Raw genomic sequence first — 25,748 nt, 5'->3', positions numbered from 1 at the left:
ACACTTCAGAAGGAGAAAAGCGAGGCTCTTGTACCATCCCGCAGCGTGAAGGTAGTATGGCATCAGAGATACCAAATGGCTCTTTGGAGGGGCAGGGCAAGTTTTAGTATTGATCTCACATTTAGATGTTTAGTTCACATTTCCAGATTGTCCTTCAGCTCTGAACAGGAGCTTGCTGGCTGTGTGGTGACAGTGGCCACCACCAGCCCGCCCTTATCAGGCAGCAGGACCAGTGGGAGAAGGAGTGGCCATGTTGGTGGTGGCAGGGAAATGTCATGCCTTTCTGAGCAACAGAATTGCTAAGACAAAAAGGCTCAGTCTTGAAAATTAGCAACACCTGAGTGGCCCTTCTGCCATCTTCCACATCATTGCCAGAGACATTTCCCTGTTGCACCAGCTTTGCCTCAGGGGACAGATGCCACTGCAGGCCATGCTGCTCTCACTGCCACTCCCATGCTACTTTCCCTCCCTGACCTGCCAGGCAGGGTTTGTGGCTTTAGAAATCAAAGGTGCTGGAGCTCCAAAGGCTCTGCCAGGTTCCCCACCCACCAAAGTGCCCGTGGGGCTCTGCCTTCATCAGGAAGGTGTGGGATTCTAGTCACCTTTCTCACAGAGAAAAGACTTGAAAAGGTAAAATGAGTGTAGCCTAGAGGCTCAGGAGCCTGAGATGAAATAAGAAAAGTTCCAAATCTTCACTTTTCCCCTTCTTTCTGTTCTACTCTTACAATTTTTATGCTAGTTTTTGGCTTTCTGTAGGCCTGGCTCCTGCCCTGAGATGCCTGAGGGTAACACTGTGCCAGAGCCCCCTGAGAGAGCTGCTGGTATTCCGGGAGGGCTTCGCAGTCTCCTCCTGCAGCAAAGATTCTTTCCTCCCGGAGTGGGAGAGACGGGATGCTGGCACCCACCCCTGTATGTGCTGGGCATCCCAGGCAGTCTGCCAGCCCCTCACCCTCCATCTGGCTCACACCAGGGTGAGCAATCCCTTCTGCACAGTGTGCCTGGAGCTGTGGCTCCTCTCTGGGACATCTCCCAAAAAGCAGGTCCCCCTCCCTTCGCCTCTTCCCCTGGGCAGCCAAGCTGCGTGGCTCTGTGCAAGTGCAGCAGGAGGACAGATCTGAGGAGACAGGAGGAAAACTAACTCCCTTAAATGTGATGGAGGCGACTGCCTGGTTCTGTCAGCCATTGCTCCCTCTGCCCCCCTCCTCTCTGCACCCAGCTTGTCTCCTGCTGTTTTTCTCTCTCTCTGGGTATAAGATGTCACAAGGATTAGGCCCAAATCTCCCTGGGTGCTGCACTCACCCCATGCTCATCTCTTGAGGTCGTTTTGAAGTCGAGCACTGTCCCCTCTAAACCGGGAGTTGGCCACAAAGGCAACTGCAGTGGAAATCTCACCCTTGAAATGCTGTGTGGAAGCAGATGTGAAGTTCTGTAGTCACCCTTCAGGAACAAACCATTTAAAATGGTTTAAATGGTGACCAGCTAGCATTACTGCTGGAAGAGGGATCACTGCTCACAGAATCAGCTGGGCTGCACCAGCGCAGTGGGGCTGGACCCAGGGGAGTGCTCAGGCAGAGCCCTGGTTCTAAACCCTTCAAGTTTTGCTACAGTTCCCAGGATGGTCACCAAATGGGAGTTTGTGAGCCATGGTGCTGGCACAGTAATCACGAGGCACAGATGTGTGAGGCAGTGAGCACTGGGAGTCACGGTAGTGGCTGGCACTGTCCAGGCAGATCACCGTGGTTCTGGGGTCACTGCTGTCCAATGATGTCATCCTGTGTTACATCTGCTCCATGACCTTGCTGGCAGCAGATCAAACCTTATGGAGTTTCCTAGTGAACCTCATCTCCTTCCCAAAATGGCTCAGAGGGGCCATACCTCCCCACAAAGCCCCAAAGCCATCCCTGCCACCCTGGACCCATGCATCTGGGGCATGTGAGATGAACGCAGTTTTCCTGCTGCCCCTTTCCCCTGTGCATCTGTCCACCCCAACACACTGCCTCTGCCACCATCAGGGCAGCCACTTGCTTCTCTGCTGTCCCAGGAGACAGCCCTTGTTGTCCTGGCACGCAGTGGGGCTGCCTCACCACTGGTTTTTAATGAGGAGTTAATTGCAGCTGACACTGCCTGGGCCAGGGAGTTCTCTCCTGGGTCTCCAAAAACACTTGGCCAGGATGGAGTGCAAAGGGAGGGTCAGTGCTGCCAGTAAATGTGCTCCAAGACAGACAGCAAGGCAGCAAGGGCTGCTGCATCTTTATTCCCTGTTGACCCATTTAAAGCAAGCACCGGTGACTAAGGGAGCTGGCAGGAGGATAAAAATACCTCCCACATGTTCACTGGGAGGCCAGGGACAGAAATAGGGGTGCCATCACCTCTCTGGTGAGTGGCTGGGGTCACACAGTGTTTTGCAATCCCAAAAGTGGAGTTTCCAGTGTGTCTCACAGCAAACACAACCACAGTGGGGTCTCCTCTGCTCAGAGCATCCTGTCACACACCGTCCCAAGAGTCAGCTCCCTGGCAAGCTCCCTTTCCTTTCTTGGGGCTGAAGGAATCAGGAAAAAACCAAGCAAATAAACAAGAAAAACCCCAAAAGCAGAGGTTCTCCCTTACTTCCAGCAAAAGGAGGAAAATATCACACAAGAACATCTTCCCTGCAGATCTCAGCCATGCAGGTCACTGCACTGCTGCCGAAATATCTGTGTCACTGCACTGCTCACCCTGTTGGGGTCACATCCCTGTGGAACTATGTCCCACTGCAGCCAGAGCAGACAGATCCTGGAGTCCTCCTCACCTCCCTGGTGTGAGCTCCTCCAGACATGGCATTGCCACCTCATGAGAAAACACACACAATTTTCTGGGTTGGCAGCAGGGATCCAGTGCTGCCTTCCTGGCTCCTCCACACTGGCACACCTGAGAGCTTTTGCACTTGGAGTGGGCTCAGTACACAGTCTTTTTGCTAGCAAGATTCTGGAGATGAGCAACCACAACTGGTACCTGGTATTTTATTTGGTCTTCTTCAGGTCACACAGCTGCCTGCTGCTTTATTAAACCTTGAAAGACATCTTTTGCAGGCAGAAAAATATTGAATCAACCTGGTTTATTAGCAAACCAAAATGTCTTAAACCAAGCAAGTGGACTACAGCAGATATCCCATCCACTTGACTGCATTTAACAATTCAGCAAGGAAGAAGAACCCATGCAGGAGAGTGCTGCTCACAGAGGGCACCAGATCTCCTCACATGGAATAGCACTGAGAGGTGTCACAGGGAGGTATCAGCCACCTTCCCTACCTGATGGGCACAAAGCCCACTGGCCAGGCATGGGGACAAGGCTCAGGTATGGGCCAGGCATGGGTTCAAACTTGTGGGGATTGCTAATAATTTGTTCATAAAAAGATGGGGGCTTGGGGTGAGTTACAGCAAAGAGCTGGCAAGCTCTGGCTTTCCCCCCCTTCACTCATCCCAAATTCCCTGTCAGGGATGGAGAAGGCTTGCAAAGCAGCAAGTAAACAAGTCTCTCTTGCCTGTGGGTTTCATGGACTGATATATCCCCAAAATCTGGGTGAGCATTAGCAGGAGACTGACTGTTGAGGCAGAAGTTTACGGGCACCAGCCAGTTGCACAGCATGCTGAGTGGGCAGCACCAGAACCCAAACACTGCTGTCCCTGAAGGACTTGCTTGCTGAATATATCCACCCAGATATATAAGTAGATTGTGTAGGGCAATGCCTTAATGCTAGTGAGGGTGTAAATTGGTCCCCTGTAGAGTTACAGTCATTGGGAGAAGCAGTATATGCTGAAATAGGCAGTCCTGCTTACTAAATCTGTAATTCCAGCTCTGGCTATATTTTCATCTTTCTAATAATATGTGCAAATATAGTAAGGATGAATCACAGGCTGCAGGCTTCAGGGTTTTTTTCCCATCCTTTCTCTGTGAATCTATCATGTGGGGGAGAGGGGCTGATGGAGAAAAGGAGCTCAGACCCAGGGGAGATCCTGTCCCAACCAAGCCTAAATTCATCCCCTTGTACATCTCTGTGCTGTCAATCCCAGCCAGGAGCAAGTGGTCCCTCCCACTCTGCCTCCATTTCAACCCTGCAGTGTAACATTCCTGCCCAGGAACATTTCTTTCCCAGGACACTCCTGAATCATTCCCGAACCAGTGGACCCATCCCGTCCCTGGGTTCATACATCCCCACATCTAGATTTGCCTGCTGGGAATTTATTGCTTTGTTGCAAGGACCTTTTGCAAATGTTAATGCTTTCCTTGCGCTGGAGAGCTCTTCGGCTGATCTGCCAGAACACATTTCACACGCTTCTCCTAAAATTATGCCCTTTGCTTTTCCCGGCGTTCAAGCTGAAGCAGAGCCCGGTGTGCCAGCGGCATGCAGGGACAGCAGCGAGTCGGCCGTGCCGGGCTGCGGGGCAGCGGAGCGAGGGGTTAAGCACTGCCCAAGTGAGCGTGTGCTGCCTGCTGGCTCCTGGGCAGAGGGGACAGCAGGGGTCTGCATGGACTCACCCGGTTGCTTGGGCTTCGTGAGTGGAAGCTGGATCACAGGATCCCTCGAAGCAAGACAGGCTTCAACACTGCCCCCGTGACAGCGCACATAAACCTGGCTTCAAAGCACGTCACAATTTAGGCATGGGCATTTTAGCTGCTGAGGGCTCTGGATTTGGGCTAAAAGTAAGGGATGAGCTAAAGATAAGCTCCTCTTAATGTCTCCAAGGCCAGCAGTTCCCCTACGGTTTCTTTCTGCTGGAGCCCACCCATGCCGGGCTGTACACACTCCCTGCACAGCATTTAGCCATCTCCTGCATTGCCGCTGCTGCTCTTTGTGCCAGGAGCAAGAAAACACTGCTCTTTGTGCCCCAGCAGGTCCTGCAGCTAAGGGAGCAGAGGGGATTGGCCATGATGTGAAAGGCAGCAGGTGGAGAGGTCAAGGAGATCTCTCCTGAGCATGGGTTCAGTGCTCGAGTGGCTGCAGTGGACACTCACTGTCAAAGGGAGGGAGTATTTAGGGGACTCTTTCACTGCTGCTCCTGTGACCATTTGGCATCACAGCTGGAATGGGGCTCAGGTGGGCAGGGGAGTGCTGGGGCTTAGGGTTCCCAGCAGCCCTCTGGCACAATCTGCCCATGTAGATGGACATCTCTCTACATGCCCTGCATCCTCCCAGTCCCCTCTATCTTCTTAATCCCTGTGTCTATTGTATTCCTCTGTGTGCTCTGTATCCCTCACCTCTGACCACATTCCTCACCTTCTATCACACCCCCCACATTGCTCTGCATCCCTCAAATGCTCCTGCATTCTTTCATCCCATTCATCCCACCACAGTTTCTATAACTTCCCACATCCTTTACATCCCCCACATCCTCTGCATCACCTCATTCCACCACCCCAGAACATATGAGGCTTACAGGGAGCTTGCAATTACCTTAAACTGTAAATGAGGACATTTAGTATTTACCGTCCACCAGTAGGGTTCCCCCCCAAACATCCCTGTTGAGAAATGCCATGAGGGAATCCGGATTCCTTCCTGCCCCTGGCCCTCCCCAGCCAATGCTGGCTGTAAACAGTTAGTCATGACTATTGTCTCTGTGGTTGGAGCTGCTTAAGTGCCTCTTAAATGACTCACTGGGGAATTTTTATTATATTTTTTTTAATAACTCATGGTGTCACTACAGGGCATGAAGTTTGCTTCGCTGAGCTTGTTTTCCTGTTCCCTTGCAGAGATAAATAATTGAGGAGCTGAAGAGCAAACCCAGAGAGACCACCCCTGGGAATAGACTGGGAAATGTGTCACCCCAGAAGCATTTAGAGATTTAATTTTGGTATTAGTGGTGAGAGACAGGAAGAAAGACAAAAATGAAGTTGTCAGGAGAGCATTAAGGGGAAGTTGGGGCTGTGGCTCTGAAAGGAGTTTGGGAGGGAGTTAACAGGTCTCTCCTTCCCTTTCATCCCAATCCTCTGCTCCAATTCTTTCTGACTGTCCATGACAGGATTGTCCAGTGCCAAAATGATGCTCCCTCTCATTTGGGGAATGAAGTGTTTTTATTAGCTCACACTGCAAATAAACTAGGGCCACCATAAGGGAGGGCAGTGGTGGCCATGAGAGGCCATCAAAGGTGATCAGCTGCAGCCTCCCTTGTCTGCTCATTCTTCTCCAGGGAAGGAGACAAGATCCCTTCTGTGAGGGTTGAGGTCCTTGTCACAGAATCACCGAATCCATGAGGTTGGAAAAGCTCTCTGGGATCATTGAGTCCAACCTTTGACTGAACGCCGCCATGTCAGCCAGACTGTGGCACTGAGTGCCACTTACAGTCTTTCCTTAAACACCTCCAAGTCTGGTGACTTCACCACCTGCCTGGGCAGCCCATTCCAATGCCTAATTACATTTTTTTCTGAAGAAATTCCTCCTAATGTCCAACTTAAACTTCCTCTGATGAAGCTTAAGATTGTGTCCTCTTGTTCTGTTGCTGGTTGTGTAGGGGAAGAGACCAATCCTCCCCATGCCACAGCTTTCTACAGGTATTTGAAGAGAGTGATCAGGTCACCCCTGAGCATTCTCCTCTCCAGGCTAAACAACCCCAGCTCCCTCAGCTGCTCCTCACAGGACTTGTGCTCCAGCTTCTTCTCCAGCTTCACTGCCCTTCTCTGGACACGCTGCAGCATCTCAGTACCATTTTTAAATTCAGGCCCAGAACTGGAGACGGGACTGAAGCTATGGCCTAACCAGTGCCAATGACAAGGGAAGAAGCACTTCCCTAGTTCTGCTGGCTACACTATTCCTGATACAGGCCAGGATGCCATTGGCCTTCTTGGCTACCTAGACATCTGGATATTCAACCAGATGTCAATCAGTACCCCCAGGTCCCTTTCTGCCTGGCTGCTGTCCAGCCATTCTGTCCCCAACCTGTAATGCTACAGGGGGTTGTTGTGGCCAAAGTTCAGGACCCAGCACTTGGTCTTGTTAAACCTCATACTGTTGGATTCAGCCTCTCTATCCAGTCTGTCCATGTCCCTTTGCAGAGTCCTCCTACCCTCCAGCAGATCGACATTCCTTTCCAACTTTGTATCATCTGCAAATTTGCTAAAGGGAAACTACTGGACATCACTGGAAATGCTAATGGAGAAGGCAAACGTTTTAGTTAAGGAAAACAGCTTTTTTTTGTTGTTTTAATTATCCAAAAACTTTTGCAGTGCTGCATTTAAATCACCAGCTTTAAAATTATCCTCACTTCACAAAGAATTAACAGCCTTACCAAATATTATTATTGTCACAGAATTAGAATGGCAATTATTTTTGGCGGAGGAGGAAGGTGATCTTTTGTGTGTCACCCCCACTATAAAACCCTATTTAAATTGCTATCCTGAGCTCAGTATTGGCCACAGTTTTTGGCTGCAGGTGCCTTCATCCTGGAGTTTTGCCGCTCCACAAAATGCCGGCACTTCTCAAATCAGGAAGCGACATCTGGGTAGTGGGACCCAGTCAGACTGCAACCCCCATAGGGAAAGAAATGAGAAAGACATCTGCATCACTGAAACCTTGCAGGACAGCAGAGACTGTGTGTGTGGTGGGGAAGATGGGGGAATCTCCTGAGAAATCCCACCTGCTCTTCCCTGCCTGCAGCCCTCTTCCCAACATGCCTCCCGTGGCTGTCACCCAAACCCCCACACTTGCCCATTGATCCAGGCAGGCTCAGAATAGCTCCTGACAGCAGCCAGGGAGCTGTGGCCAGCTGACACAGGAGACAGCAGATGGACGACATGGGGCTCCACCCGCACAGCACCCCACTGCTGGTGACCTCCTCCCTCTGCACCCCTGTGGCTGCACCCTGGGCTCTTATCACAGCCCCATGCTCAGAAAAAGAGAGAAAAAAGAAGAAATAACATAAGGCAGGAGAGGGAGGGGAGGATGCAATGCAGCTTGGATCAGGGCAGGCTGCACCATGTGCTCTAGCTCTGGCACCAGCCACCTTGCTGCCCAGATTATCGTTTTGTGGAGGTCCAAAACTGGATCCTTACTTTTGGGGATCTTCCACATCCTGTATCCACTTCCACAGCCCTTTGGGAATGACAGCTTCCCAGCAGGAGAGCCCTGCATTCCTTGGAGGTGTCCCTGGGAGTGAGGGGGGTCAGTCCCTGTCACAGCAGCGCCTTGAAAGGAGTGCAGAGGCTCTCCCTGCACAATCTGCCTGTCACCACCAATCACTTCAGGTGTCACATGAGGTTTGTGTCACTTGGCAAGGTTCTACTCACCTCACTAGCTGTGACTAGATGAAGAATGGGTTTAAAATGACCCCACTCGGTGTGGAAGAGGGGGAGGTTACCCCACAAAGCCCAGGGCATGTGCAGGCTTGCCCTATGCCTGCCTTGGGCCTTTTCTTGGAACATCCCCTGAATGAGGTCAGGCTGATGCCATAGTGCAGCACTGAGCATCCTCTTCCATGAGACTGTGCATATTCCCTACCTAGCATAACCCTGTCCCTGCATCCCCAGGGTGCTCTGGGGGACGAAGGTCCTGGGCATCCTGAGAGCATTTGGGACAGCTGTTAAGGGGCAGGAAGGGGGTTTCCCTCACACCCCAGTATCGTCTCTCTGCCCAGGTGCAGCTGCAGTCTGGCAGGTAGCTCTGGAGGCAGGTGGCATCACCCCAGGACTCGGGTGGAAGGGGCTGTATGAAAGGGTTTGGAGGGGGTTTTCTGTAGGTGGGGTTTCTCCAGGCAGGTAAAGCTGAGCGCGTTGCAGTCCCTGTCCTGGTTGCTGAGGTCAAATTTTGGGTGATCCCTGAAAAACCTAGTGTAGTGTCTTCATTCCACAGTGATGGGAAGAGTGTGGGGCTGTGCCTTGGACAGCTCTGTCTGCCAGGAGAGCTTCTGTGTGCTCACCACAGCTGCTCAGGTGGTTTTGGGCTGTTCCCCCACTTTATACCCCTGGGAAGCTGCTCACTGATCACAGCCAGCAAAGCCAGGAGCTGTGGGGGTGGCCCCAGGGGAGAGCATCAGCCCACAAAAGCAGTGAGGAAATCCCCTCCGTGCCAGGTACCAAGACAGGCACTGTGCCCCCTCCTACTGCTCCCTCGGCACTCTAAAATACCAGCGATTCTGCGGGTTGTGTGTGTGTGTGTGTGTGCAGATATGGTGTTTGAAAATGACCAGTGCAACATCTGTGCCTCTCCCTGATGTGCCTGTGGACCGAAGTGATCCTGACACTAAGCAAAGGAAAAGGAGGCTGATCGAAGCTGAGTGGAATTTGGGTTGTTTTTTTTTCCCAATCTTTCTTTAAGTGCGAACACCATCTGTCTCCCCCAACTCCGTCAGCGCTTCCAGTCCCCAGGCAGCTTCGTTCTTCCTAATTACTGTCATTAGGCGCTGGGTAGCAATTAGGGAGGGATGCTGATGAGCAGCATCAGGAAGGCTGTGGTCCCCTGACAGCATCGAACAGGGAGCCGGCCAGCCCTTTCTCTCCGACCCTGGCCTTTTCCACCTGGGGAGCTTGGTGGGTAACACAGAATTTTCCTTTTTGGCAGAGGTTGACAGGGAGGGGATGGAGAAGGGAGGTGCTGGCTGGCAGGTCCACATCCTGGAGAATGCTCAGAGAGGTCTGACACCACTGGGAATGGGCTGCTCGGGGGAGCGGGACTATGGCTGAAGTGCTCAGTGCTGCTGGGGGATGGAGCAGCAGCTCTCTGTGCCTCTGGCTGACCCACAGGTGTCCAGTCACCAGCAACCATTTCTCCTGGGCAGCCTAGAGGCCATGGAGATGGGCTGTGTGGTCGGGCAGAGTCAGACCCAGCCGTCACCCTTCCATCTGAGCCGGGTGGGGCTGGCCGCAAGCCTGCCTGGCTCTCCCCGGTGCCCCGGCAGCCTGGGGCGGTGCCGTGCCGTGCCGTGCCGTGCCGTGCCGTGCCGTGCCGTGCCGTGCTGTGCCGTGCCGTGCCATGCCGTGCCGTCAGTGCCACCTCGCGGCAGCGCCCCGGGCTGCTGACCCCTCCCGCTGCTGCTCCCCGAGGATTGCAGGAGCACCCGCGTGTCGCCGTGCCACGGCTGGCCCGGGAAGTGACCGATGGGAAAGGTTCCTGTGGGATGGGATGAGATCCGTGTTCTGCAAGCAGACGATGGGGTGGCCCCACTGCCCTGTCCTTGCAGCAAGTGGGGGGATCAGAGGCTGCACCCAGAGACAGACGGACCTTGTTGGACGTTTGCCATCGGGGCATTACCTCGTGCATGGGATGAAATGGTGCCCACTTGCCCTGCCTGCTTCCAAGGCCCTGCCCATGGAGGGGCAAGCTGGGTCTGCAGGGGCCTGGGTGGGGGAGGGCTTTAGGCTGGAGTAGTTGGGCCTGTGGGTGAACTATAAGGAGACTAAACTGGTGGGTGAACCAGTAACAGGATTGGAAAGGAGCAAGTGAGGGAGCAAAGCCTCACTTTGCAGTCTGGGGAGCCCATGGGATTGAGAAGGGTTTGGCAGACATGACTGGTGGCTGCAGTGAGGAGGGTTTTAACCTCAATTGCTTTTTCTTGCCCAGGGGTTTCCTCAGACTTTCCCCGGCTCCCTCTGAAACCCCATGTCCCTGCAGCCAGATGAAGCCCAGCTTCACTAGCCTTTCTAGGCAGTTGTGCCAGCAGTGGGGTGAGTGTCAGGCTGAGGAGGAAGCACAGCTCCTGCCTCACAGAGGGAAGTGAGAAACTGCTGTGGAAAGTCAAAGACAGGCAACATCCCCACCTCATCCCCCCATAAAAAGACTTTCCCCAGTGCTTGTCCTAATGGCCAGCTCCTGGAATGGCTGTGGGGAGATGCAGGTGGCCAGGTTTGGCTGATTCTTGGCCATGCAGGTGGCCATGTGTAGGGAATGTGTTGATATTGCCACTGCCAGGGGAGCCTCTCCAACTCAAAGCCCTGCTGTACCCCAAGGACCATGATGCTGGAGACTCCTAAAGCCAGGAAAATGGGGACCCCATTCAGACCTCTGAACATGCATTGACAATGGATTAATTTTATTCTTTAATTTTTACTGCCATATTTTTCATCTCTATTCCCTTGGTTCTCCATGCAGACAAAATGGACAACCCTTTGCCCTGTACATAAGGATGGAGAAGTGCACAGAGCAGGTTACAGATGCCTCCTGGGCAGATTGAGCAGAAGGGGAGCACTGCCCCACCACAGCTGGCGGTCGGGCAGACACGATGCAGGGAAGGCACCTCACATGCCATGTGAGGAGATCCAAGGGGCACTCACTTGTTGAGGAATACAGTGTGGATCCAACTGCCACTCTGCGTGCCGCAAATGCCAGTGACATTCCATATAGGGAGGTGTCTGGCTTAAGCTCCAGCAGAAATGAGAACATAAGTCCTTACTTGAACAGAAAGAGGAGCTTTTTCAATAGGATTTGTATGTGTGTTTCTTTTTCAAATTCCCAGATCATCTGGGTGGGCAGTGCATCCACAGGGCTGGGCTGCTGCTGTCACTGGGAGGGAAGTGGAGGTGGCTCCTGATAGCTCTGCTCCATTTCCATATCACCCCCATCTCCCCTGAAACAGGTTGCTCTGTCTCCCAGAAGCAATCCTTTGAGAGACAAAACATCTCCCGACCCGGCTTCAGCTCTTTTCCCAACTCCAGATACACAAAGGCCTTTTGAAGTTACTTCACAGGGTTGGGTGCAGAGCATGAGGATGAGGAGATGTCTTGATTCATGCCGTGGCAATACTCCCTCTGCAAAGGGCAGCATGGCTGTTGTGAATAGCTGGGACACCAGCCTTTGAGCCTCCAGGTTCTGACACAGGTGTCTGGAGCCCCAGGAGACAGTCACTGGGCATGTGGACCACCTCTTCCACCATCCTCAGCCCCAAGGCTGAGATGGAGATACATCCCAGCCTGGATCATCGGAGCCTCAGTCAGATGAGGCTTTACCTCTGCCAGTCTGTTAAGGTCTGGGAGAGGAATTGTGGTAATTTTGGCCTTGGCACCTGTGGTTGCCCTTATGGGACAGATGCCATGAGTCTGGCTGCAGTGCAGAAAGGGGAGAAGAGGGGTGGTCACCCTTCATCAGTAGCATCTGTCCTTGCAGCCCCAAAAGGAACTCATGCTTGGGCAGGGAGTCACCTTCCCATCATCAGAGGGATATCCCCTCCACACAGTGCCTCCAGCTGACCCTACTGGGAATATGGCACTTAGTGGCCCATTAGTGCCTGGTGTCAGCGCCCCCACACCTTGCTTGGCCAGCTCTGTTTAGTGTCCAAAACCTCCTGGAGGAGGAAGCCACCTCATTTAAGGAAGAACAGACCTAGAGATGGTGCATCATGTAAATAACCCCTCAAAGCACTTCTAAGTGACTAATCACCTTTTCCAGGGGTTTCTCACCCAACCAAGGGTCTCTGTTCAGCCAGAGGGCATCACCTGCTGTAATTACTCAGAATCAGCAATCCCACATGAACGAGTTAATTTCCCAAAGAGAGCCCTTCCTGTGCAGTAAAGCCACTTACAGGCGGGTGAAGAAATCCATCTACGGGGAAATGCCTGAGATCAGCAACGCTGGCCAGCTCTGCCACACTGGCAAAGCCTTGAGGACAGTCTCATAAATTAAGTCATCCTGCCTATGCTTACATCACTCCCTGACTGCTTTTGTGCAGGGTGGAAGCATCCATCGCAAATGACACACGGTATTTCTGCAGCGACATTAAGCTGAAGTGATGGTTGTCTGGGGCTGTAATAACACATTCAGGGAGCTCCTCTGGACTAGCTGTCTCCACTGCCTGCCCCTGGTCCTCCCAAACTTCAGGGACTTTGGGTCAGAGCAAGGACAGATTTTTTTCCCCTCTTCACTGCCTGGGAAGATGAACTTTTTTCCTATCCCCAGGGTACCTGGCTGTGGAGGAGGTTCCCATGAGTGCTGGTGGATGCCTGCCACTGTGTGAGAGAGCCCAGAGGGTGGAAAGACCTGGATATCACAGAGTGCAGAAGACAGGGAAGCAGGACTGTAAATGGAGCAGATGCTGGGTGTGCCTTGCTTCATACAGCCTCAAGTCTCTTTTTATTGAGGTCAGTATCAAAAATCAAGCTACTGCTGTGTGGGATTTGGTCCTAAAGTAACTCCCTGCTTCCTTTTCCCCTGCAGTTTCTGGTGTTCCAGCCCCATGTTCCCAGCAATTACCCATCCAGCAGGAGACCTGTCCAGGCACAACAGCTGCCTTGCAAATGGCACAGCAGTGCCTGTCACACTCCATCCTCACATGTTGTGTCTCCTCTGCCTCCTCCTAATGGTTCAGCCATGGCAGCTGTCAACAGTTCATTGTAACTCAGCATGATCCACTTTGCCTTCCTCCAGCATTTACAGGTATAACTTGGGACTCAGCACAGAAAGGACAGTCATCTTAACAGGCAAAACCTGGTCCTCACAGAGCTCATACCCATGGAAGGCTTCACCCATCCCAGAAACAGTCTGTCAGTGTCCACAGGGTTTGGCCAGGGCACTCCTGCTTCATTCCCCTTGCCCTCAGACTCTCTCCTCTCTGGCACAGTTCTGGGTGGTTTTGGTGGTGACCAGCACTGTGGCCCCCAGCTCAGTGGCAGGCAGTGGGAAGCTGTGGTTGCATTCCTCAGTCCGGGGGCACGCAGCAGAGACCAGAACAATGTCGCCATCAGCATCGCCTTGGCAGCACGGCCTCTGCTTTGCCCTGGCTTTCCTGGGTGGCCCCGACATCTTCAAGCTCCCAGCAAGATGCAGGCATGGGGCTGGGTTCAGGGCACCATCTCCCTCTGGCATGGCAGAGTCCTGGCTGGGCAGGGGGCTGGTGATGTCTGTGTTTTCTGGGAAGGGACAAGAAAAGGGGGTTACTGGGTTCATGGAGTGGGGTCAGGCAGGTCCCAGGGAGACGATCCTGTCCCTAGAGGAGAAGATGGATCTGGAACAGGAGGAGTCTGCAAGGTCCCCCATCTCTCCAGCTGCAGAATTTCTCCTGCTTACCACCAATGGGCTTTTCCCCCACTAAAAGGCAAGAGGGAAGGGCTGAAACTTGCACTTCCACTTTGAGTCCTCTCACTCAACCCTGCTGGCAGCAGAAGAGCCCAGCCCGTGGCAGCCTCCCCTCCCCGACTGCCTCTCACTTAAAAATAGACTTGTTTACACACTTTGAACACAGGCGTGTGCCTCTAGCCCCAAGCCTCCTGCCACTTCCCACACATCCAGTGCCGCAGCACTGGGCATGCTGTGGTGCAGCCTTGGGGGACACAGGGGATGTGGACCAGGGTATGCAACAGGAGACTGAGTAGTGCCTCCAACACTCTCCCTAACAGCCAGATCTCTCTCACCACTGGATTTCTGCCTTCCCTTTCGCTTTTGGTATTTTTCTTAAGCATGTGCGTCATGGGCTGCCACGGAGTAGAAAGGCCCTGGGTAATGTCCCCCTGGTCTGAGTCACCATCTGGCAGTGCCAGAAGCGTGCAGGCAAGCCAGGGCACAAGAACCAGCTGCCCACTGTGGACACCCACCCGGATCATGGGGCAGTGGTGAGTGCCTGCATCCCTATAAGGCAGCCCCTCCTGGGGGTCCTGGGAAGCCATACCCCCTGCCTGGGAATGGGGAAGGGTGAAGCCAGGCAAGACCACTTCTGAGAAGACTGTTCAAGGCTGAATCAGTGCCAGTGCAGGGGCCCCCAAGGGAGGAAAGAGTCACCCCAGCAAAGTGGGCCATCATGGAGTACTGCAGCCTTACTCTCCTGGAAGTACCCTGATAGGAAAGGCTCAGCCCCATTCCTTGAACCCAGCCCTAATTTTGAGGCAACTATCGATGGGGCTGGCCCTGACGTCCCACTGGGGTCTTTGGGATGCATGTTGGAAGATGCTGGGCATCCCAAGCACAAGAAGCAAGCTGGGCGGTCCACATAGGACCTCTACTGCAGTGCCACAGGGAGAGGCTGCCTCTGGAGCCATCCCAAGGTGTCCACCACTGCCCCCACTCCATCCATGTTCCTTTGGCTAGTGGGGGAGAGGGCTCTCACAAAGCTACTACTCACCAGTGCTCTGTATGTGTCCCCTGTGGAGAGGGCATGGTGCCAGGACCTGCTTTAAGCAAACAAAGGCACAGGGAGACCCAGCAAAGAGAGGGATGGCTCAGCAGGGTTGTGCTGGCAGTCAGGCACAGGCATAGGTTCCCAGGGAATGCAGGACACTGTCACTCAGGCAGTGATTCAGTTGCCCCAAAATGCCATGGGGTGCCTGTGGAGCTGATGTTGAGGTGGAGGAGTTAGCCTGGGCTGTGCCTCAGTGGAGCCAGCAGTAAGTGATCCCACCTACCCCAGGGACCTCAGGGCCTAGTGAGAGGGAGAGGAAGAGGTCTCCTACCTTTGTCCTCTTCATCTGCTGCCCTCCTCCTTCTCCTCTGTTTCCCCTCCTTGCAGGCCAGGAAGACACAGATGGCAGCCAGAACCAGGATGAACCCCACCACTACTGGGAGCCCGAAAATCAGGAAGGTGCTGGTCGTGGTGGGTGCCAGGGTAGGCTCTGCTGTGGGGTGAGATGCTGGTAGTGTCAGGAGGGGGAAAGCTGAAGGAGGAAAGAGGGCAGCAGCATTTTTCACCTGGCTGGCTGGCCTGGGGGCTGCGGTTGCAGGGAAGAAGTGTGGCACTTAACTGTGACCCACCTGCCACCAGCAACAAAATATCCCCCTGCTTGATGAGATCCCTAGGGTGGATCATCTGACTTCTCCCTACACCATGTTCCTCTCACTGGAACTGCTGCCCTCTTCCCCTCCGTTTTAGCTGAAGGTGGTGCTCCATCCTCCATAGCCACCTCCATAGCCATCCTCAGGAGAAGGTGCCTTCCACTTGCCCACCCCTGGGGTGCCCCCAGCCTCCTTGGCCCACCACCACCCAGCCCTGGGGAGCTCAGACTCCAGCTTCCCTTGTCCCCTTACTTGTGTTGTCCTGGAACAGGTCGGAGCACTTGATGCACGACTTGGTCAGGGTATCGAAGCACTCAAAGGAGAGGCAGGAGGGGGCAATGGCAGCTTTTCCTGATGAGGACATGGCAGAGCGGGAGTGAGAGCCCAGCTCTTGCATGGCGTAGCAGTGACAGGGCCGCCGGAGTGTGAAATCGCAGCGCCCCAGGCCCCGTGGCAGAGGGAGATACAGTCTGTCAAGCTGCGTCGTCTCCCTTGGGGCTCACAATCGCTGCTTGGCCTGGGGCGGATCTTCACCAGGGAGGAGGAGAGCAAGCAACCAAGCCCTACCCCTGCCTGCCTTTGCAATGTGCCCTCAAACTACCCCTCTCCTCCAAAATATGCTCCCGAAATCCGCACAGCCCCTTGTGTGCCTCAGCCACGCAGCACCTCGTACCCAGCCTGACCTCCTTGATCCTCGCTCCTCCCCAGCCCACCTGCGTGTTGCCCCCAGCCCAGGCAATGTCCCCCAGCCTGCACCCTCCTTTGCTTACACTGAAAAGCCCCCTCGGCCTCCTCCAGTGTTTACAGGAGACTTTCCTGTACACATATCTTTTACAAGACTACATCCCAGGGGCACAGATCTGTCTTGGATTGAAAATGCAAAAGACTGGAGGAGAAAGGATTGAAAGGGCACTGATGTTTCCCCTTTTAAAAGCTCCTACTGCCCCGAGGACACATCCTGCAGTGACTGCTCTGCAAGCAGGCCAACTGTTGTATGTTCTTCATTCTTACTGATGGTGCTCTCCATCACCTTGCTCTCTCCATCCTCTCCAACGCAGACCTAGACCTGTGTCTCCTCAGCACCCTGTCTCATTCTCCAGGGTTCAGATCTGGTTCTGCTCAGTAAATGTGCAGTAAATGGGCAAAGCAGGTCACACCAAGCAAGCCTGGTCCTCAAACCATTGGAAAGGACTAAAAAAAAGCTTTAATAGTCTCAGGCATTCCTGATCAGGCGCAGGTGAAATGTTCTGCCACCAATAGCCATGCATCAAAGCCTGATGCTTGAGACCTGAAGAGATGGATTTCAGTGCTGTAGGTGGATCTCTTCCATTCCTACTGAACAAAAGTCACATACTCTTTTTCTTCACTCCATTGGAAAGAAAGGGGCCAGCTAGACTTGTTGGCTGGCTATCAGCTGAGGGAAGCAACACTAGTGACCTGCCCTACCCAGGAGATCCCTAATAAGGCTTTACTGCTGGAGTCATGTTCTTCCAGCAGCTACAGCATCTGGACTCCTTCTAGTTAGGCCTCTACTGCCCACTGTCCTGGATCAAGGCTGGGAGGGGAGGAGGAAAAAATCCAAAGGGTGCTCTGGCTCAAGGTGACAGAGTACCAGGTGCCCCCACTTGGCAGCTGAGGTCCTCTGAGACAGGCCTGAGGACCTGGTCCCTGAATGTGCCTGCCCATCACCAGTGACTGTTGGACAAGCTGAGCCCACAAGCTTCACATCCCACCTCCTGAAGTTCTGAGTAGGATGCAGTCACCAGCTCCCCATGCTAGATCTCAGCCCAAGTGCAGTACTTTGGTGCCCCATGCCCTGCAGGGGAGGAGCTGCCCTACAGCACATCTCCCTCCCTGCAGCACATCTCCCTGCCAGCAGCATTTCCAGGGTATAGTTTGCATCATAGCAATGTCAAAACAGCCCCAGCACAGTCCCAGCCCCACCGTGGGCACTGCAGGGCTCCAGGCAAACCAAAGTCTCAAAAAAGTCTGGTGACTCCCCACCAGTTCCAAACCTGCCATGATTTCACTTCCTCTTCCAGCCAGTGTGCCCAGGTGCTTGCTCCCTCACCCCTGTGCCATGCCAGCAGGAATGGCTGCCAGAGGGCTGTGGGCTGCACTGAGGGGCTGTGAGACGCCAGCCATTCTTGTGCCTGTGGCTCAGCTATTCCCACTCCATCTTAGTCAAAATAAGACTCCCCAGTCAAGTGGGGGCAGGGCAAGCACTTCCCTCTCTCAGCACAGCCCTGAGCCACAAATGGCACAGACAGCTCAGCACCCTGTGCCTCAATGCTTGCCGTGAGCAGGCTGTGCTCACCCTGCTCGTACCTGCTGGGGCAGCTGGGTCAAACAGCAGCACATCTCTCCATATCCCACTTCAGCTGACCCGCTGCCTCTTGCACACCCCAGGTGAGGACCAGGGCTCGGGTGCAGGCATGGGAGTTGGAGAGTCAAGTGTCCAGCAGCAGGAAGGAATGGAAAACTGTCATGCAGAGCCATGACCCACAGCAAGGGGAAAAATAAAAGCCAAGGCTCACTCCAGTCCACATCTAAGCTCCACAGCAGAGAGACCTAGCAAGGAGAGGGCACCTGGAATCTTCACTGTCCCCAGTAGGCAGCTCTCAGAAGTGCAAGTGAAGGGTCTAGGGCCAAGAAAATACCTTTTCTTGTGGGCTGGTTGGGCTGAGGACATGCATGTAGGCAGAGGATCCTCACAAAACCTCTGGTGCTCTGTCAGGATACCTATCCCCAAACCACCTCCCTGCTCCAAAGGCTTTGCTGCTCCTCTTGCCCTGGGGTGTTTCCACCTGCTAGTCTTCTATTCCCAAAGAGGTATGCTTCTCCATCATTCCCATTTGCCTCACCTCTCAAGTGCCCCACTGTACTTCCTCCATGTTAATCATCTCTCAGGGACCCCCAGCCCTCATTTCTGTGGGTCCCACCACAGGACTGTCACCGTGCCCCTCTTCCCCCTGTCTCTCCTCCCTACTTGGCTTAAAGTGCGGGGTGAGAAGTGTTTCCCAGCATCTGCTGTACCACACTTACAGATTAACTCTGCAAGCCCAGTCAAACATGCACAATGGGGAAAGCCCAAACCAAGTAACCTATAAAGTGCTTTCAACATGGAGGGCAAGATTTACATTAAAGCTCAGGAACCAACAGATCCTATTTCAGTACATGGAAAGAAAACTTGAAGAAAATTTGAAGCCCAGGGATGGCAGCCGTCATGCTCTCCTGTGAATGAAGTGCTCCCAGGTCCTGTTACATGGAAGGAGATTGCAGCCTCATTGCTGCCACTGACATTACCTATTCCCCCCATTTACTCATCCCTCTTTATCATGCTCTACAGGTCTTCCCTGCCCTCGTCCCAACTTGTCTACCTCCTCCTGGGCCAAGAAGATATGTTTGAACTTACACATGATAATGCTTTCTCAAGGAGAAAACCAGTGCTGACTACCCCAGCAGCACTCACATGTGGGCCTGCTCATGGGCACAGCCCAGGTTCTGGGCATCAGTTGTCTCCCTTTTCATCTCCCCCATCTTTGCCTCCCCTACCCTTTATAACTGTGGTTGATCCTTTTTGGAATAGCAAAAGTTAAAGCTTGGTGAGTAGTTCGAGCTGTTTGCATCTCAAAGCTGAATACGCTTGATAATCACACAAATGCATAATTAAAGAGCAGAAAAAATGACTCACTGGATAAGGAAATGCGCTTTTCTTATCTCTTCTGCAGAGAAATGAAAACCCCAGGAGCCTGGGTCTCTGGCTAAGTCCTTTTATTAAACAAATAAACCAGAAAAGATATCAAATTTAAGCGATTTAAGAATTATGTTTTCATCTCGGAGTCAGACAGCTCGATTTCCAGTGCCATTTGCTCCTATCCCACACCTGGAGGGCTGGCTTTGGCTGAGGTCAGCTGAGATACCTGGGATCCCTTTGGGAGACAGGGCAGTGCTGGTGCTCCAGGAGCATGGAGGGCTGGCAGTGGCCTGTGAGAGCTCATGCACACATGAGTGACTGGACTCGTGTGAGCGGTTCCTCTGGTGTCAGGGGTAGGTGAAGTGACTCACGCACGCACTTGTAAAACCGCGTGTAGCAGAAAATATCCCCCGAAAGTTCACCTTGTGCTCGTGCACACCGGAAACCCGAAGGCTTGTCGATTAGAGAAGCTGTGAGGTGTTTACTGAGCAAACCCAGTTACCTCAGGACAAACCTTGGCAGGATGCACCCAGCGCCTCGGGAACATCTCAGCACAGCCTGACACCTGCCCCACATTCAGATGGTCCAGTAGAATGCCTTGGCTGGAGCCAACCCCCAAAGCCCTTTCAGCACCTCATCCCAGCACCCCTTCCCCAACACTCCTTTGCTGGCTGATGGGACACATCCCTTCACAAAAAGTACCACTATGGCTATTAGGAGCAGATTTCTCACAGCTCCACCTTCTCCTCATGATCCACTGGGATCCTTCCTAAAGCCAGGTGGGCTTACAGACAAAATCTGGGAATATTTTATTAATAATATGGGAAAGCAAAGGTTTCAAGGGATTCACAGTCACTTTAAACCCCAGATCCCTCTGTAGGTGCTCTGCTTCCTATCAATGGGGTTTGTGACACTGCTCAGCCATCTGCATGGGGTGTTTGGTGTGGGGCAGTGCCCCACCCTGTTGAATGGAATTTGTGTCCCTGCTCCTTGTTTATATGTCCCTGGACCTCTGCTTGTCTGCAAGGCTGAAGAGAAAAGGGCAGATGTCCTTGCCTCCCTCTGCAAAGGGACCTTGATAATGCTGAACACCCAAATTGGCTTCTCAGTGGGCTGCCTGTTGAAGAACCCTGTGGGGTTACAGAAGGGTGAGTCAACTCTTCCTGAGCTCAGACTCCCTCCGCCCATTCTGCCTCCCTGATCCGTAGAGCCCAAGAGGGACACAGCAGCACAGAGGACATGGGAAAAACCTCCCTTGTCTGATCCAACCCTGGAGGAGCTGAGCCCTTGATCTCCCCTGATGGGGAGGAGTGGGGGGTGTTTCCAGCTGGTGTGCTGGCTGCTTTCGCTGCTCTGCAGAGTGTGGGGGGGACTCAGCAAGCTTTGGGTCTCTGGCTCTTGCAAGCCCCCCCCTCATCATGAGCAACACAGCGTTAACTGAGCCTGGCTCTTCTGTCTGAATGTGAACAGTATTCAAACACCCTGCCCACTCTGCCTTGCAGCAGGGATGCTGCCCCCACCCCCACCCTGAGGAGAAGTGGCATCTTGTCCTGTCTCCCTTGGGCAACTGAGGAGGGGGAAGTGCCCCCCCCCCCCACAGTTTTGCCTATGGCTGTTCATAGGGAGTGTTCATGTGCCGTGACAGGGCCAGGCAGCACGTCCAGCACCAAAACAGAAACCAGTGATTGAGGGTGATATGCTGCCACAGGAAAAGCCTCAGAACAGGTGAGTTCAGCCAGATCATGCATCCTTTATGCTAGGGCAGAAATCTCCCCCGTACTCACAGTGAGAAGCCCCACCACTGCACTCTCAAGGCATGAATCTCCAGCAGATGACCCCAGAGCCAAAATTCAAAGCCACATTTGCCCCACTTCCTCTACAGTATCCTCTAGCTTCCCACAGACCTTTAGGTTCAGCCTGCTGTAAAAAGCCAGAGTGATTTTACTTGCATAGGCGTGAGTGCAGAGTAATGTTACGATTTTCCATGAGTGTATTAAGGATGCAATGTTAGAAGAGAACTGACAGGTGGATTTGGCCTGTGCACCTCCTCTCCTGGCTGGTATCTGGGCACAATGTCTTGGCCATCCTGCCAAAGTCCAGAGAAGAGACAGGAGTGCAACACACAGAGTAGGGGAGGAGATAAAGGGGAGGATGAAAAGCTGATGCAGCTGCAGGGCTGAGGAGGTGGAGAGTGACTGCCAGCAGCCCTGTGCTGTATTCACCACCCCTGAGGATGAACTCCAAGGAACCTGTGGGCAATGTCCATTGATTCCCTTTCAAGGGGAGAGCCCTCCTCACAGCTCACAGGCATTCCCTCTGTAACAGCCACACCAGCTTCTGAGCCTTTGGGGATTCAAAGGCTCTAGCTGCAGGAAGGATGAGTTGCTTTGGCACAGGCTGTCACAAGAAGGGACATGCTGTGGGGAGCGAACGGTTCTGCCAAGGCAGGTGGGTAAATAATCCTGCCTCCCAAGATCCCCTTCCCATTCCCTATCACAGTGTGAGCACCTGTACGGGAGGTGTTGCCCTTTGCCACAGTCCCCAGGGAAGGCTGCCTGTCCATCCCCCTGGAAGATCTCCTGGCCACACAGGTCCCTTTCCCATCCACACTGCACCCACAGCCCTGCAGAGGGCTAGACCACCAGAGGATGCAGGCAGGCTTCCGAGGGGGCTGTGCAGCAACACAGCATTTCCCATCACCCAGCCTAAAAATGCACATTAGAGGCTGAGGGCAGGAACAGCTTTAAACCCCCTAATAATCTTGTCTCTAAGCTAGATAACTAGGACTGCAAATCCCTAGTGATAATCACAGCCACCATGCCTGCAAGCTCTCCCCCAGACCATTCATCTGGCTTGATGATGCTTTAAAGAGACATCTAATGAGGATAATCTGATTCAAATCCCCTCCTGCTTTTGGGCAGCAGAGCAATTCAGGCCCCCACAAACTCCTTCTTCCTCCATGACTGTCTTTATTTCCCCTTCTTATATGAATCACCGTGGGGTTTCCTTTGCTTTTTGCATTACTATTTTAAATCTTTGATATGACCACTGCAATCAAGATTCAGTCCCTTTAGAACCTAATTAACATGAAATCAGACTCAGTTTTACTCATAGCCTTATAATGGGATGCTGGCCGCTGCTTCAGCTCTCACTTTGGGTGCAGGGAACATTGCAGCCTGCTTAAAAAATTCCCTCTTTACCTGATTCAATCAGAACCACTTACAGGAAATATACACACACATTTCAAGCTCAGCAAGAGAGTCAAGCTTTGGGAAGTGGGGAAGATCTCAATCACGCTCAGCTTTCAGCGCAGAGCAGATGGTGAACATTCCGACTATATAATTTATAGGACAACATCACTATGTATTAGTCCCATGCAGTGACTGAGCTCAGCCAAACCACAGCTCATGCACACTCAGGGGGACTCTCACAGGTGATGCTCCACATGCAACCTGGGTAAAACCCAGGTTTTGAAGAAAGCACATGCTTCATGTTTCATCTCCTTTATAACACAGAGCAGAAGATGCACTGCAGCAGCCCTTGTCCCAGACGGTCTTCCTCTTCCCCCTAGACTGGGCAAATGCTTCCCAACTTCCAAACTTGTGTTTGAACTAGGTCTGCATTATACAACATCTGCATGCAAGCAACTCCCCTTCCCTTCCCTGTGAGCAGCTCACGCAGCAGCATGATGGATGCCAGGGCAGCCCAAGGCCAGGTGTAGGGGTTTGTTTGCATTTCTACAGGGCTGCCAAGCCATGCTGGCACATGCAGCATGCTGGGGATCACAATGTCCAGAAGGGACGTGCATCACCACCGCAGCTCAATTTCAGCAGTGCCTAAGCCTCCCTGCCCTGCCTTTCACCCAGACACATACACAGGGGGTGCAGTGAAGGACCTGTAGGTCAGGAGGGGGAATTGCTCAGGGTGGCCAAGTTGGGTTATAATGAAAAGGTAAAAAGGCAACCTCAAAGGGTAAAAACTACCCCTCCAGTGCAAGGTGACGGCAGCTCCAGCCTTGTCTCTAAGATTGCAGAGTTTTCAATCCCCTGCATGGCTAAAAAAAGTCCTGGAGAAAAGTGTGCAAGACTGAGCCTTTCCAGGTGCCTGGTGTGCAGGCACAGAATGACTGTGCTATCCCAGGGCTTCCCCAGCTCTAGTGCCTTTGATCCTCTGCTGTTCAGCATAACAGCACGAGGCACTGAGTCACCCCTCAGTCCCACAGGGGAATGAGGATTAATTAGTTGATTCTAGCACCTGTCTTTAAAGATACTCCACCACCACATGAGCCATAGGTTGTTACTGAGCTGAGGCAAATGCAGCCCTGGCTTCACGTCTGTGATCTCTGGAAGAGCAAGAAAAAGAAACAGCAGTGGGGGGAAAAAATTGAAATCCACAATGGGGCAATGCTGTCAAAACTAGGAGAGTGGCCAGCACAGAGGTTCAGAAGAGCTTTGAGCTGACCAGTGCGGACAATGATGGTGCCTCAAGGACTGCCAGCCCTCAACAAACACCCAAGGTGTTCCAACAGTCTGAACACAGGGCAGGAGCAAAACAGGCCCAGTCACAGCATGGCACTGTTATCTTGTCACTGCAGGGTGAGCACATAGCAGGACCAGAGAGCTTTCATGGGAGGACAGAAAAGCAATACTCCATACTGACAGAAAATGGGAAAAGCCTCCTTAGCTTGCGTAATGCTGGCTGGGCTTTTTAGTTTTTTCCAGCATGCCTGAGCACAAATGCTCCAGCTGGCCCTGGCACAGCCTGTTGTACGCCAAGAGGATGTTGGGATCCAGAGGCTAGAGCGGACCCTGCACACCAGGGCCACGTTTCCCAAGGGGAGGTGCTCTCTCTCGTTGTTTTTGTCCTTGCCCCACCTCGGTGCTCCTTCCCGTGACACACAGAGCCCACGGGGCTGTCGTGCCCAGCCCGCAGCTGCACCTGGGCCGGCGGCGCGGAGCTCCTGCACGTATGTAAAGCACGGGCCCCCTGCACACACCGCTGCCTTCCCTCGGCAGAGGAGGCGGCGGGGCGGGCACACGGGCACGGTGCCTTTCCTGCCTCCTCTCCAAGCCCCCGGCACACGGTAAGCTCCGGGGGAACGAGGGATGCGACATCGCGGCACGTGGGCAGAAGGAGCCTGTGGCAAAGGAAACGTGGCCCAGCACGGGCTGGGAGCCCGCGCTGCTCAGCTGCCAAGGAGTCTGAGCAAGTCACTCACTCCAGAGTCCCCCGTGCCCGACCTCGCCTGCACACCGGTTCTTCACAGCCAGCACAGCCCCTCCCGCGCTGAGCTGACCCGAGGGAATGCTTTCCTGCCTGCTCTCGCCGTGCCGTATTAATATTTAATAGCGAGGAACAGATCCAGAGACTTTGATTTCCCCGCTGGCCAATTCAAGGATAATTGAACTGTGCAGGGAATTTCAGCATTTCGGAGGGTGGTTTCGTTCCAGTTCACACCAAAACCTAACCATGCCGCAATGCCTTATGAGAAGGATCGCAGCCAGTTTCAGGCAGCCTCCCTGCAGTGGAGTCAGGCATGCAAGCGGCACACAACCAGCTGATCTCAGGAGGTGCCCAGCCAGCAGGACCCACCTAGCCCTCCCCCACAGAACTTAGGTCAAACTCTGCTAAAGAGGAAAACAATTGGTTTTTCGGAATGTTTCCACTCGATTCCAGATTTGCGACTCCAAAGTAATGTCAATTTGCCCTCGTTACAAACCCCCAGTGGAGGCAGATCCTGCTGTAGAAGCAGAGCAAGAGAGGCACAGTGAATTTTCACTCGCATGCCCAGGGTCACGCAAGAAACCAGCCACAGAAGTGAAATTAATCCAGTGGTTTTGGCTCCTGCCTCTGGGCTGTACCAGCTATTGCCTTCTCTTGCATATAAATCACTTTTCTCCACGAGTGAAGGACATCTGGCCACTGAATGGAAAGTGGCAGTGGTTCAGCAGCCCACAGCAACACTGCACACGGGCTTAGAGTGGGGAGTGGAGAACACTCAGAGTGCAGAGGAGACTGCCAGGGGATCCAGCTGAATGGAAACAGAGCAGCTGGAAAACAGCCAGTGCTCCTGCAAAATCAAGACAAGTTAAAAACCCCACAGGAGGAAGCCTCTTCCTTGCTTTTGGCAGCAGAGCAGAGCTGACCTCTGCCACTGCTCTGGCAGTCAGCTCCAGGCAGCAGAGCAGGAGTCCCTCCTTGTCCACCGCTGCTGTGAACAGTGGTCATGATGAGAGCAACCAAGCAGCTCTTGCAGCTTGACCACAGCTGCTAGGCACCACTGCTGACCTAAGCCAGCCACTCTCTTCAAACTATGGGTCTTGGCAAGCAAAGATGCTCAGTTTTAACCAGTCCCCAAAGCCAATACCAGAGGTAGCTATGAATCTAAATCTCTAC

General features: G+C 53.3%; 1 protein-coding gene and 1 long non-coding RNA gene across 3 annotated transcripts; one reads left to right on the top strand and one right to left on the bottom strand.

The window, feature by feature from the left end:
- Positions 1-9,337: 9,337 nt before the first annotated feature.
- Positions 9,338-19,462, top strand: LOC115493350 (uncharacterized). 2 transcript variants are annotated; one of them, XR_012053528.1, is made up of 5 exons: positions 9,338-9,495; positions 12,854-13,035; positions 13,112-13,330; positions 15,393-15,488; positions 19,005-19,462. It is a non-coding gene; the product is annotated as an uncharacterized lncRNA (long non-coding RNA). The 2 variants fall into 2 exon arrangements; XR_012053527.1 differs by lacking the exon at positions 13,112-13,330 and having other exon boundaries at positions 9,340-9,495.
- TNFRSF13C (TNF receptor superfamily member 13C) lies at positions 10,978-16,365 on the bottom strand. Its single transcript, XM_030262903.4, has 3 exons — positions 15,908-16,365; positions 15,337-15,498; positions 10,978-13,803 (listed from the first exon to the last, which is right to left on the bottom strand). The coding sequence occupies exons 1-3, from the start codon at positions 16,050-16,052 to the stop codon at positions 13,490-13,492; spliced, it is 621 nt and encodes a 206-aa protein (XP_030118763.4). The 5' UTR covers positions 16,053-16,365; the 3' UTR covers positions 10,978-13,489.
- Positions 19,463-25,748: the final 6,286 nt, after the last annotated feature.

This window comes from Taeniopygia guttata, chromosome 1A (genome assembly GCF_048771995.1).
Source record: "Taeniopygia guttata chromosome 1A, bTaeGut7.mat, whole genome shotgun sequence".
NCBI classification, from domain to species: domain Eukaryota; kingdom Metazoa; phylum Chordata; class Aves; order Passeriformes; family Estrildidae; genus Taeniopygia; species Taeniopygia guttata.
Note: the sequence above shows the minus strand (reverse complement) of the source record. Positions and strands in the feature narration are given on the sequence as shown.